General features: G+C 44.3%; 1 protein-coding gene across 1 annotated transcript in view; it reads right to left on the bottom strand.

Annotated features, from left to right (window-relative positions):
• Positions 1 to 11239: 11239 nt before the first annotated feature.
• The window catches only part of CDH11 (cadherin 11, type 2, OB-cadherin (osteoblast)), an 80008-nt gene continuing 77531 nt past the window's right edge, over positions 11240 to 13716 (bottom strand). Inside the window, exon 12 of the mRNA XM_005870141.2 lies at positions 11240 to 12583. Coding sequence (XP_005870203.1) covers positions 12087 to 12583 — 497 coding nt within the window. The 3' untranslated portion in view covers positions 11240 to 12086. The remainder of the gene's footprint in view (positions 12584 to 13716) is intronic.

Genomic DNA, 13716 nt, shown 5'->3' with positions numbered 1-13716 from the left:
TATATATATAAATAAAATATATATATTTAAAAATACATATGATATATTGTTAGGAAAAAGATGTAGATGCAGGAAAATGCATAGAAAAACTTGCATATGACATAGGCTAGAAGCAAATAGGAGCAGAGTGACGGATAGGAAAGGGGCAGAAATGTGGACACCCAGAGTCAGTGTGAACTATTTTTACCCTTTGTGTCTACTTTCGTGAGTAGTCTAGGGACTTTTCAAATAGAAAGGCTTTTTTTAATGTATAATGTTTGCAGTAAATATTTAAAGACACCTTTTTCCTCCTCCTCCTTGCCAGGGTGATGTTTTGTGCATAGTCAGCCAGCCAGATGTCTCCATTTGCCTCCCTTCCTTATCAGGCGGCGTCCCATAAATTTCCCATGTGTTTGAGGCTTCTCAGCCCACACAGGCAGCATCAGACAGAGAGGCCAGCTCACTCCCCGCCCACCCCCCCAGTCAGGGTCATTTCCGCCCAGGCCACCCGCAGAATACAGAGAGTCTGGCACTTTTAATATACAGTAAACATACATATTTCTGTAACTTGTCTGGTGCTCTTGACCCCTACGTGGTGCTAAAGAGAAAACTCCAGTTCCTTCAATACACACTTTGTTCTAATCCTGCCACATGCGCCATGGTTTGCTTTCCCACAGAGGGCAGTGCTAGCACAGCATAGGAAGGTCTCTGCCCCTTCTACCTCCTGCTTTCCAGCAAAGTTTGCCTCTGGATTTCCCAAAACGCCTGCAACCTGTGTTTAGCCATGACAGTGTGCTCTTCTCACATCGGATGGCGTCTTTCTTACCTTTGGGATGAAATGCTGATTGTTGCCCCAGGTCTTCCACTGTCTGCAACTCTCATGACCCCTCCACCCCCCACCCCCACCCCCAATCATGCAGCATGAGATTTCGTCCCAGTAACTCAGGTTGCCCAACAGCCTCCTCCACCCTTGGGTCTACTGCTAAGACTTGCAGACATGCATAATCTGATGCAAGTATCTTTCATGCCACTTTCTCTCTACCGTTCCTTCCTCAGGAAGAACTCCAGCATGGGCAGTTTCACTGTGTCTAGTTAATCAATAAACAGATATGCATTGAGTGCCTGACGCATGACAAGAATAGTACCAGCTCCATGGGAAATTCAGAAAAAGAAAAATGGATGCCCTTACCCTCAGAGAGTGAGGAGTCTAGCAAGGGAGATAAGATAAGTGTGGTTAGCACCTAAACCTAAGGCACAGTAGGTGATTGCTGTAGGGGAAGGAAGGAAGGAAGGAAGGAAGGAAGGAAGGAAGGAAGGAAGGAAGGAAGGAAGGAAGGAAGGAAGGAAAGAAGGGAGACTAAGATTTATTAAACCCCTTTCAGGTGCTAAGCACATAGAAATCTGCTACAGAGAAATGAAGTCAAGGGTTTGAAAGCACTTGATAAACACTTTCATAGAAAGAACAAAAGATAAAAGAACACTAAGTCTGTGGGGGAGGGGTGAAGTTGGAGCGGAGTTCCAGCAATCCAGACTTAAGAGAGAGAAGTTTAGATGGGTAAAACAAAGTGGTCAGGGACGCAAATTGAGATTGTGTGTGGACAAAGCATCCGCTGTTCCCTGCTTTGATATATTATGCACTTGGTGGGGGAAGAAAACAATTCCAGTCCTTCTAAAATGATGGAGTAATGAGCTCGGTGGTCCCTTTCCCCAGCACAAGAACAATTTAACCGGTGAAATTATAAAATGAAACACAAAAAAACGCAATTATTTAAAGTGTCTGGAAATTGTCCCAAGGACATTCTCCCGTGAAGAGATGTATATTCAAGAAAATTTGCTAAATTGCGTTATGAAAGGCAAGAGTCCGTGGTGTACGAGCCAAGACCAGCTTCCTTCCCCCAACCCCACGTTATAAAGCTCTACCCTGAGCCCTCCACTCTGGACGGGGGCGCCCAAGAACAGAAGCCCCCTCCCCAGCTCACAGTGTGGGGTCACAGGCCCCCCGAGAGAAGCCGTCTGCCTTCAGTCTATATCCCCAACCTCATGTCACAGGCTCTGGGCTCTACTCCAGTAGTGGCTGGGAGGTGAGAGGCTGTCTCCACCCACCCATCCTTGGAACAGGTCAAGAATGCTTCCCTCCCACATCAGGGATGAGCAGGACTTCTCATGCAAGCCCACCAGCCTGCACTGGCACTGCCCAAAGGGATGATGGGAAGGGGCTTTGATCCCCTGTATTCACAGAGGCAGTAACCTTTCTGCACCCCCACAGATGCCAGGTGGACCTAAGCATCATGAATGGACATATCGAGACAATGTCCCCTCTCATGCTCAGACAGGAGACCTTCCCAGTCACCGGGGGTTTGGCACCACCCTCAACTGTCCTTGTCCCCAAATTGAGTGTTTACGTTAACTCCTCTCCAGGAAGCGTTGGCCTAGCTGTTGCTTAGACTACGAAGCAGATGGAGTGGAGTTTATAGTTCAATCAGGAATCCAAATTAAAGTCGTTGGCTTGTTCTTAATGGGATTAATGGGAGTTGAGGGCTCCATCCTGGCAGCTGGAGAAGCCGCCTGGCATTGGCAGGAGGCCTGCCCGGTGTTAAGTACACATAGGTACGCCAAGCGGCTAAGTCCCCACCTCGTGGGATTTCCGGTCTGGATCAGGAAGCCTACAGGGAGGCTGGCACAGGATGCAGATGCTCTTGTTTATTAAGGCCAGAAAGTTTTGTGACCTAGTTCTTCATTTTTTTTTCCTTTATTTTATTGAGCTATAAGTTCTGATGGTCTTTTTAATTATTTTTAGCATATCCTTTCATGCTTAAAGTGTTTTTTGGTTTTTGTGTTTTGAGTTCTCTGGCATTATGGACTTGACACACTATATAAACCCTTGGAGGTGTTGCAAGCTGCAATGTCTCATCTTATGTGTCCACTGGGCTAGACCACAGTACCCAGATATTTGATCAATCATTATTCTAGACGTTTCTGTGAAGATATATTTTAGACGAGACCCACATTTAAATTAGTAGACTGTGAGTAAAGCAGATTACCTTCCATAATGTGGGTGGGCCTCATCTAATCAGTTGAGGGCTTAAATAGGAAAAGGCTAATGTCCCCAAAAGAAGAGGCAACTTTGCCAGCAGATTGCCTTCAGACTCAAACTGCAACTCTTCCCTGGGTCTCCAGCCTGCTGACTTACACTGCAGATTTTGGACTTGCGAAGCTTCTACAATTATGATAGTCAATAAATCTCAGTCTCTCATATTTATATCCTGTTGGTTCTGTTTCTCTGGATAACTCTAATACAGAAGCCATCATTTCCTCCACATGGAGTAAAAATAAAATATATACAAGCACAGAAATAAGCACATGTGAATATAGTTTGTAAATTTAAACTATAATCAAGATACACATATAATGCTGTATACTGAATCCACCCACTCCCATTTAACAAGATGTCATAGCATTTATCATGTCACCATATTACTAAATCATTTTTGAATCATCACTTTTAAAAGCTACATATATAACCCACTGAGAGGATGTGCCACAGTGACTTGGCCCATATGGTGGTGCTGGGCATTTACTAGTAAGTTGCTTCTGATACCACTGACCATCTTGTGATATACACGTGTACATACTTTTCCATACTTGGATGATATCCCTGGATAGACTGCTCTGTGACAGTTTGGCTCATGAAACACACTGCCAAATTAATTTTCCAAAGAAGTATACCTATTTTCATATCTGCCAACAAAGCATTGAAGTGTTGCCCTGGCCAGTGTGGCTCAGTTCCTTGGAGCGTCGTCCTGTGTATCAAAGAGTCTCCAGTTTGATTCCTGGTCAAGATACATGCCTGGGTCGTGGGCTTGATCCCCAGTTGGGGCAGGTGCAGGCAGCAACTGATTGATGTTTCTCCCTCTCCCTCTCTCTCTAAAATCAATAAAATCATGTACTTGGGTGAGGATTTAAAAATAAACAAACATTAAAGTGTTGGTTTCTATGAATTCTTACCAGTGCTAGTATTAAAATTTTCACTGTTTTTATTTTGGTTTCATTGAAATATAGCGCTTCAAATGCTGATTTAGTTTGGTGTGTATTTATTTGATTACTAGCTGATGGTATTTTATACATGGTTTTCTGGCTTGTTGCTAGTGAGTTGCATTTCTTCTTTTGTGGTTTGTTCATAATCTTTGCTCATTTATCTGTTAGTACCTTATTGATTTATATGAGCCATTGGGATGGTAAAGGTATAATCCCTTTACCTAAAGCAATTCGCGCAAGTATTTTCCCTTCTTCCTCTTTTGCCTCTGCTCCTGCTGCTCCCACTGCCTGCAATGCTCTTAGACCAGATGTCCTGTGATTAGCTGCCCATTCCCACCAGCGCTTCCCTCAAATATCACCTTCTCACCGAGGCCTTCCCTGGCCAGACCATAATACTGAACACTTTCTCCTCCATCTGGCAGCGTCTTCCCACTTCCCCCAGTTTATAAATGTTTCTCTCCTTATCACTGATCACTACACATCTACATACAATGTTAGTAGACCCATACACCTATTGCCTGATCAGCCACGGCTATCTGCTCCCTCCCACCACCAGAATGACCTAGCAGAATACTTTTGCTAAATATTAATCAGATCTGATTCTCCTTATATTTTCTGCCCCACTCGATTCAATTTTAAAAAGACAGCCAGCCAGGATGTTCTGTGCTCCTAGCCTCAAGGATATTTGCCCTGGAGAAAGCAGACATAGCCTGAGGCCAGCTAGCTTTGCAAATGGTTTGATACAAGGTTAAACCCAATGAAGAAATAATAGCAGTGAGAGGGGAGACATTGAATGCTCCACCTCCACTCCCAGTGAAGACACAGGGGTGTGATGCCCATCTGACTGAGCTGACCCACAGGTCACCCTTGGAAAGACCCCAAGAAACTGGGCATCAGTCAGAGGAGATGGGTCACAGAGTGATTAAGGAAGTGAGACTCTAGACATTAGATCGTTCTAATGGCTTGCACAAACAAGGTATCTGCTGGACTACATTCGTGCGTCAGGGCCCAGTCTGATCTGAGTGTGTTTCAGGGGAATATCCATGGAGGAATATCCAGCCCTGTCAAATCTAAATCCAAGGCATGATCAACATACTATCACAGCCTGGGGGTGGGGAGGGAGGGAAGATAGCAGAGGAATTCTTACTAGTACATGCATTCCTAGTAGTTTGGAACACTACGACATAGAACATGAAAGGAAGAATTTATTTTTCTTTATCTGTCCCTATATTCCTGCCCCTAATATTTTGTCTGCACCAATTCTATGTTGGGAATCCATAGTGAAAAAACACAAGAGGGTGCCCACAGGAGGGCTGGTCTGGTTTGCTAGGTCAGCACCATCACAAGGACCTCTCTACTAATTCATGAGAGAGAGAAACTTGAAAATTACATTTCCAAGCACTACTATTTCTTTCACCTCCCAGTTAGTACTTGGGGGGAAAAAAAAAAAGGAAGAAAATTATCATAGCACAAAATAATTTCCAATTTCCGGAGTGCTAAATGAAGTAAAATGTGGTTAAATTAAACTCATCAGAAATGTTATAAAAAAAGTATTCTAATGAAAATTATGTCTTCAAATCTAAATATTTTCAAAGAATTGTGTCTATAAAAGAAGGAGCACCATTGTTTCAACAAATGAGCAAAAATATATCAAATATAAAATTTCTTTATAGTGGAAATGCCAACATTTGTGCAATTCTTGTCAATCTGTAAACCAAAATTAATGTTAGATGCAATAAATAATAAAAAGCATTTATGTGAGCAAAAAGAACTGCAGCCAAGGAGACACAGATGCAGGTAGCAACCTAAATCGTGAGCCATTGAGGCAAAGGGGAGCTGCCTTATACAGAAAAAGTTCCTGTCCAGGTTCCCAATTGGGTGCATTTTATGTAAATGAAGTATGCAAATTGTGCTTTCTGATTGGTCAGTATAGATGCAAATGTGGATGCGGTCTGTGTAGTTCTGATTGGGCGGGGCAGGTCTCATTCTGTTGGTAGAAAGATGAAACCTAGGTTTTCCTGTAGTGGTTGATTCATACTGTGGGAATAAGCCGGGCATAGCATTGAAAGCTGAGTTCAATCTGAGGTTCTTCCCAATATACAGAGCAGGGGAGGAGCCCCCCCATCAGCACATGGTCACTAGACTCTTATTATTCATAAAGTTGTGCCCTCTATTCACCCAGCGGAGTTCATCTCAGCAAATTAATTCTTTCTTGAGGTTCACATTAAATGAATCTTTCATCTCAGGGTTCACAAAGCTGATCCAAATTTCAAATGCCACTTGATGCATAGTTTCTATCTAATTAAAATATAATTCATAATCTTGTGAATTTATTATTTTTTTTAGTAAGACATTTAAAAATCATGTTACCTGTTGCCTTGCCAATATCGTGCTACATACTATAGCCTATGTAAGTGAATTCATTGATCAGATAATTAGTTTTATTTAAAATAAATTACTTTTTGGGTGGTAGGAAACTGTTAATTAACAGCGCAATGAAACTAAACTACCACGTGCGGAGTTGTACTCTAATGTTGGCTCAGGAGAGAGGAATGAGACAGTGAACTGATATTGAAGTTTGGATCCTGTGCATGCCCTGGAGAGATGCTGAGCCTCTCTGGTCTACAGTTTCCTAGGGTAACGTGGGGACTGTAGCATGTACTCTGTCTTCTCAAAGGAATGAGGTCAGTGTTTTGTATCTAGGACACTCTCTCCCACGCAGTATGAGCTGGAAGAAGTTTCACTAATTGAACACACGTCAGCATTACTCTTCAACACCAGAGGGACTCCCCTCACCACTGAAACACCCCTTTAAAGTTGGGAGTGAGCAGCCAACCCAATAGAAACACAGTCACTCCTGAGACTTCAACCACCATCTGATGACTCCTACTCACCTGCCCAGCCCTCCATCTGCAGTGAGCCAGCAGCATGTCCATATTTCTGGTTAGTTGCTAGACCATTCCATCCAGTACACAAGCACCTCCAATCTACATGTCCAACCAAATCTTAATTCAACTTTCTTTCCTTAAACCCACTTCTCCTTTAAAATTCAGAATCCCAGGTACCAAGATGACAATCCCCTCAATTTCCCAGGTAAGGAAGCTTAAAATTACACTGGCATTCTCTGACCAGTCATCAAATCCGGATAAATGTGCCATCATTCATTCAAGAAGCATTGATTGTATGCCTATTATATTTCAGGCACCAAGCAATGAACTGGGCATAGGATGAGACAAGATCCCGGCCTCTTTTTTTTTCTTTTTTCTTTTTTTTTGCCATTTTATAGCTTTATTCGACAATCGGCAGTTAGTTCTCATCCACATAAACTGTTTGTAGATTTTGAAAGCGTGACAGGGACACAAGTGACCAACGTTTGGAGCTTGTTTGGTGAATCTTCCTCCTCATTACATTTTCTGATAACCGCACCGGGATACAGTATGGCGCAGTCCTTATTCCTTTGGCCCAGACAGCTTTGTTGAGCCGGTGTCAAAGCGGATGTCTGGAGTTCCCATCTCCTTCAGGGCAAATTTCCACATCTCTCTGTGTGCCCGAGGGGCACGCTTCTTGAAACCCACTCCCTGGATGCACCTGTGAGTGTTGACAGTGTAGTCTCTGGTCACTACCTCCTTGATGGCAGAACGGCCTTTCTTCTCCTCGCCACCCTGCTTTGCGGGAGGCACTCTGCCCGGCCCACGTTGGAAAGGAAGAGTGCCAGGTACTGTGGGAGAGGGAAGGCCCAGCCTTGCCTCTTGAAGCTTACATTCTGGTGGGGCCGTGAGACCCACAGACACGGGAGAAACCAACGAGCAAAGTTTAAAGAGTTGTCATTGATGCAAAAGAAATCAACAAAGGGTGACTTGCTTCAGAAGGAGAAGGGGGCGCATTTTATCTGCAGGAGGACCTGAGGGGTGGCTGGCGAGGCTGAGCACAGTGCACCGAGAGGAGGCCGGAGTAAGGTGACCTTGGAGATGTTTGCAGGGCCCTGGCCATGGACAGCAGTGAAGTAAGGGGATCGGAATTTGTGCAAAGACTTGGGGAAGCTAGTGAAAAGATTTCAGTTGTGGAGTCACGTGATCTGTGTGGTGTGTTCCCATCACTCTGGCTTCTTTGGGAGGAGAAGTTGGAGGTAGACGGAGGCTATGAGGCGGCTGTGGGTTTCCAGGTCAGAGATGAGGAAGGTCTAGACCCGCTGGTGGCAGTGCCGGAGCAGAGAAGCTCTGCCTCTTTCCCATCCTCAGCTTCCTGGATTATGTTAAACCCTCCGGGTACTGCATTTTGACTTTCATTTAGCCCCTCCCGGCATGCCTCTAGGTTGATATGCTCCTAACCCGTCCTCCACACTGCCTGCCAGGTGGACGTGGCTGCTCCTCTGCTCAGGGATCCCGGCTTGTCCCTCAGTGTCCTGCCATCTCTCAGAAGGAGGGGAAGGATGTGGCACAATGACCCCAGAGCAATTCTGAACACTGCTGACCGGTCCCGCCTGACACACACAGCTATACTCTCTGGGCACCAGGATTGTGTATGTTTAGTAAATTTCTCCAAGTGATGCAGATCATCTGCTCTCCTGTGTCCCCACCATTCCCAGGACAAATGGCCTATAAATTGCAATTTAGCTACACACGAGATCTATCTAGGACCTGCAGCACTTGGCCTGCCCTCCATTCACGGTCCAAATCTCACCATCTCCCATTATATCTTTTATTCATTTTTTCCCCTCAATCCTGCATAAGAGGAAATACCCAGTTACATTGTCTGGGGAGGTGGGTAAGCATAGAAGTAAGTGGGAGACCCTAAGACATGCGGATAGATATTTTGGAACAGAGTTGGGGAGATTGAAAGATGTCAAGGAAGGTAGCAAGATTCATTCTGCATCTTTTAACCAGCACAGGTTCTGGAAGATAAGGCCCAGCTGACGTGGCTCAGTGGTTGAGCATCGGCCTATGAATCAGGAGGTCACGGTTCGATTCCTGGTCAGAGCACATGCCTGGGTTTTGGGCTCAATCCTCAGTAGGGGGCGTGCAGAAGGCAGCCGATCAATGATTCTCTCTCAATCATTGATGTTTCTATCTCTCTCTCCCTCTCCCTTCTCTCTGAAATCAATAAAAACATATTTTAAAAACATGTATACATGTTGATGAAAGAATAAATGAATGAATGATGAATGTAAGCAATACCCACTGCCCAAGGGCAAAGACAGAGAACAGGGCAGTGCTCCTTCTGTTAGCGGAATCGATGTCAGAAAGCAGTGAGATGAGGGAGGCCCAGGAAATTCAGGTTGCTTTTAAGGCAATAGGTTCCAAATGAGAAAGGACTCCACTCGCCGGAAAAGACACTTTATTTCCAAGCTTCTGAGACGGTTCTACAAACAATAGAGGCTTAAAGTAAAAAAAGAGAAGAGAAAAAGAAAAACAAGTATTTTAACTATTGAAAGGAAGACAGCCTTTAAAAAAAAAATAAAGCCTTAAACATAAGAACGTGAAAACAGACTTGTCAAATCGAATCCAAATACACTTGTAGAAAAGAAGGATTTTAACTATTGAAAGGAAGACAGCCTTTAAAAAAAATAAAGCCTTAAACATAAAAACGTGAAAACAGACTTGTCAAATTGAATCCAAATACATTTGTAGAAAAGATCACCCATGGTGACAGGGTTACTTAGAGCGGCATCCGTGTTTAAGTGTTGTTCATACTCCTGGTGACTGATTTCTTCGTTTCAAATTCAATTGGAGAGCTGTGCAAATCTAGCAAAATATTCTTTGGATTATAAAAACTATATAAAAAAATGAACAAAACCGTCAATTATGGAAGTATTGAGAATGTGCAATCCTTCACCGAAATGAAAGATTCCGAAGTGACATTGTCCACAGAATTTATTCCACTGAAGCGTTCAGACAACTTGGTTTAAATGCAAAGGAAGATGGAAGTGTGCACTTTCATGGAAACATTTCTCATTTCTCTTTGTATGGATTTCGACTCAGTCATAAAAATAGTACGTAACAAGATTCCAAGAAATGCCTCAAAGAAATGTTCACAATAGTAAAAAGAAGAAAAAAAATTAGTCTACAAATTGTCTGCAATCCAAGAGCAAGCATGTGCCCCATGTCCAGGGGGAAAGAGAGGAAGCACTTGCAGTGTTACTTCATTTGTTGTCCCCCCCCTAGTATTGCTGTGTTTCTGACCTTTGGCCCACCTGGGCAGGTGCAATGTCCTTCACAGATGTCGCCGTCCCCGGGCAGCTGGATGGGACTGCAGGAGACGGTAGGCAAACTCACGCATCAAATGGCATCGACCCTCAGAACCCATCAGGGTCCCTGCCCTCATTCTGAGCCCATGGCCCAAAGCCCATTTTAAAACAAAGCTTTGGAAATGAATTGCTCTTTCTTTGACAAAATTTAAAACACCATTGTATTTTAAGAGAAGCTAATATTAAGAGGAGAAGTGAGCAGTTTTAACCATTAGAGGCATGATGATAGCCTGGCAAGATCAAAGGAAGGGAACATAGAATAACATTGGAGATCTGATAACTACTTGTGGCAAATTTATATTTTTGACTCTTCTCACCCCTACTCCCAAAATGGTAGGTTGGGGCATAAAACCTACATCTTGGCCCGGCCAGCATGGCTCAGTGGTTGAGTGTCAACCTATGAACCAAGAGGTCACGGTTCAATTCCCTGACAGGCACACGCCCAGGTTGCAGGCTCGACCCCCAGTAGGGAGCATGCAGGAGGCAGCTGATCAATGATTGTCTCTCATTGATGTTTCCATCTCTCCCTCTCTTTTCCTCTCTGAAACCAATAAAAATATATTTTTAAAAAATCTACATCTTGATCTTTAGAGTTCTGATCATCTCATTTCCTCTCCCAGATTCATCTCTTAGAACTATCGAATTACTGATATACAAGATAAATGCATATGATTTAACAAGTATTGCAAAGTCATAGACTGACCTAGATCTTTAGCATCCTCCTTTTTCAGAAGATGTGTGCGAAAAGAAGCCAGGAAGCTAACACTGAGATTGTACAAACAAAGGTATGCACGATGTTACAGAATCTTATCCGAAAACACATTTGCAAAACACATTTGATTTTAAATAAACAGTTTAAAAGCAGTGGACTCGAACAGATCATAAATAGGGTTATTCAAAGATCACAATATCTTGAATTAGAAATATAAAGGGGTCATTAGAAATACTTAATTTTTCCAATGTTAAGAATCAAACCCAGAATTAAAAAAGAATCTTTTTTTTATTTCAAAGGTTGCTTCTTATATTGAAGCTCATATTAAAGCAACAGTACAATGTTCATAAAATATAAGTGTGATGCCGTAACATTTCTTACATGTCAGAATACTGATATTTGTATGTATACTAAAAATAAGAACTTTAAAATTGTACAAATAGATACATTAAAAATGACATAGAAATAGGGCGCCTCTCACTGAAACAAGACAGTTATATCTGGCACGTATTAGTTTAAGATGAAAGTAGAAGCAAAAAGATTTACAAGAATCAGCAGTAACAAGATTGATGCTCAAGAGACATAATTGTACATTGTATTGTACATACATTGTATGGGTTTAAGCTGGCTGAATAGTATATATTTCAAGTTTAAAAATGCACTACGTATAGAGTGTCCATAGTTTAAGGCGAAATTACAGCTCAGAACTGTTGTCCTTTCTAATTTTGTGGAAGCTTCTTTGACAAATAAAAAAAAAAAAAGGAAGAAAAAGAAGAAGGAAGGACTTAGATGTTCATAACACATACACGATTTCCCTTCATTGCAAGTTCACCGTTAGGTTTCTCCTTCGCTTAAATATTCCATATGCCAAGTGGTTTCCCTCCGTCGAAGCTGATAAACAACTTCAATCGTTGCCTTTTTTTGTGTGAGAAAAGGTACTTCACAGTATTTACCACTTTGATGTCCTTTCGGCTTTATTAAACGTATCCTCTCTGTAAAATGTTGCTAAGTTTCAAATGAGCCTTTCCTTGATTTAAAAAAATACCTGTTTCCATATCTTCTAGGTTCTCCAGAACGCCAGACACAGTTCTTAAGGCCAAATTTGTATCGTTATTGTTAAGAGTCGTCGTCAAAAGTGTCTTTGGAACCGTACAAGTCCGCTAGTTTCTTAAAACGAGGTCCCCAGTTCTGTAGGTAGTCATAGTCCAAGTCTGAATCTGTGGTGGCCGACTCCAGGGAGCTCAGGGACCCGGCCACCGAGCCCCGGCCTTCGTAGCCGTAGATTTGGATGGAGTCATAGGGAGGGGCGGTGGGGTCATTGTCCGCCTCCTGTATTCTCGTGTTGATGAAGTCGTCCACATCCACGCTGTTGGGCGCTGGCCGGAGCCCGGGTCGAGGCATGTACTGGTACTCGGGCTTGATGTCTTTGCGCGGGATAAACCCGTTGATGCCATCGGGATTCTGGAGGGTGGCGATATCAAAGGCCTCCGTGTCTTCCTCCCCGCCCCCTTCGTCGTCGTAGGTGATGATGTTCTCTCGGACGTCTTCTTCTTCAAAGACTATGAGCGGCTCTTTCTTCTGCCTCCTCAGGGTCACAAACAACACCACGATGACTACAAGGGAGGAGAAGGCAAGTGAGAACAGGTGCAGCCCAGTATTCCCGGGTTCCCTGCCCGGGGGAACGCTGCTTCCCGCAAAGCACAGAACCGGGAACCCGTCTATGAAAGGAGAGCTTTACCTAGAACCCGCCCCACCCCCCAGACGTGCTATGTGCCCTCCACCCACTCTCCCTCTGCAGAACGCTGCCAGGACAACATGATATCCAAACAAACCGCCAAGCTGGAGCTATTTTGAGCTTTTTACACGAGTCAGACACTACTTGGAAGTCATCTTCCTAAGAAGTGGGAGGGTTCTAACTACGTGATCTGCAGCCTCTTAAATGTGGCTGAGGCAAAGGGAGACAGCTGCCTCTCTAGGTTACGGGCGTGCCCGTTCACAGGGCTCAGGCCTCCCTTTCTATGGGAGGCGATGCCCTGCTCCCGCCCAGAGCTCTGGGGGTGGGGTCAGCCTGGACCTACTGTCTCTTCATGAGAAATGGCACCGTATCTTCAAACCACGGTACAGAGGAGGGAACGTTCATAAAGACCCTGGGAGACAGGTCTTCTCCTATTTGATCGAATGGAGGAAAGAGCATCGGCTTGAACTCCAGGTGAAGGAAGGGATCCCGCTAAGCTCAGGCAACATGGCGAGTGGGCAGAGCTGCTTCCAGGGGAAGTTCGGGCAAGGCTTCACTCTTTATCTGTCGCCTCCCCCCAGGGGGCTTCTCCACTGTTCCATCAGGATGCTCCCCGCACACTCAGCAACACTGGAGAAGATGTTGGTGGCCGAATGTGGCAGGCGGTCTGAGAGCCCCTCTGGGTCCCCCATCACTGTGAGATCCAGGGATGACTGCTTGCACCTGCCCAGACCGTACCCGGCCCCCAGCCCTCCCCAAGCAGTGTCCTTCCTCTCTGCCTCGTTCTTGACAACACTTTTGCCCAGACCACTTCCTCTCACTCGCTTTGCTTGGCTGGACTCTGTCTTATCCTTCATCCTGGAAACCTTTCCTGGCACCAGATCGAGCTCTTAGCACCTGCTTCTTGCACCAACCTGCCCCCATTCTCACCATCATCATCATCATCATCATCTCTATCATGTGGTACACAGCCCTGGCTCCCCAGGTAGCCTGTGCATTTCTTAGAGCTCT

This window comes from Myotis brandtii, unplaced genomic scaffold (assembly GCF_000412655.1).
Source record: "Myotis brandtii unplaced genomic scaffold, ASM41265v1 scaffold313, whole genome shotgun sequence".
Lineage (NCBI taxonomy): Eukaryota > Metazoa > Chordata > Mammalia > Chiroptera > Vespertilionidae > Myotis > Myotis brandtii.
This window is presented reverse-complemented; position numbering and strand designations above follow the sequence as displayed.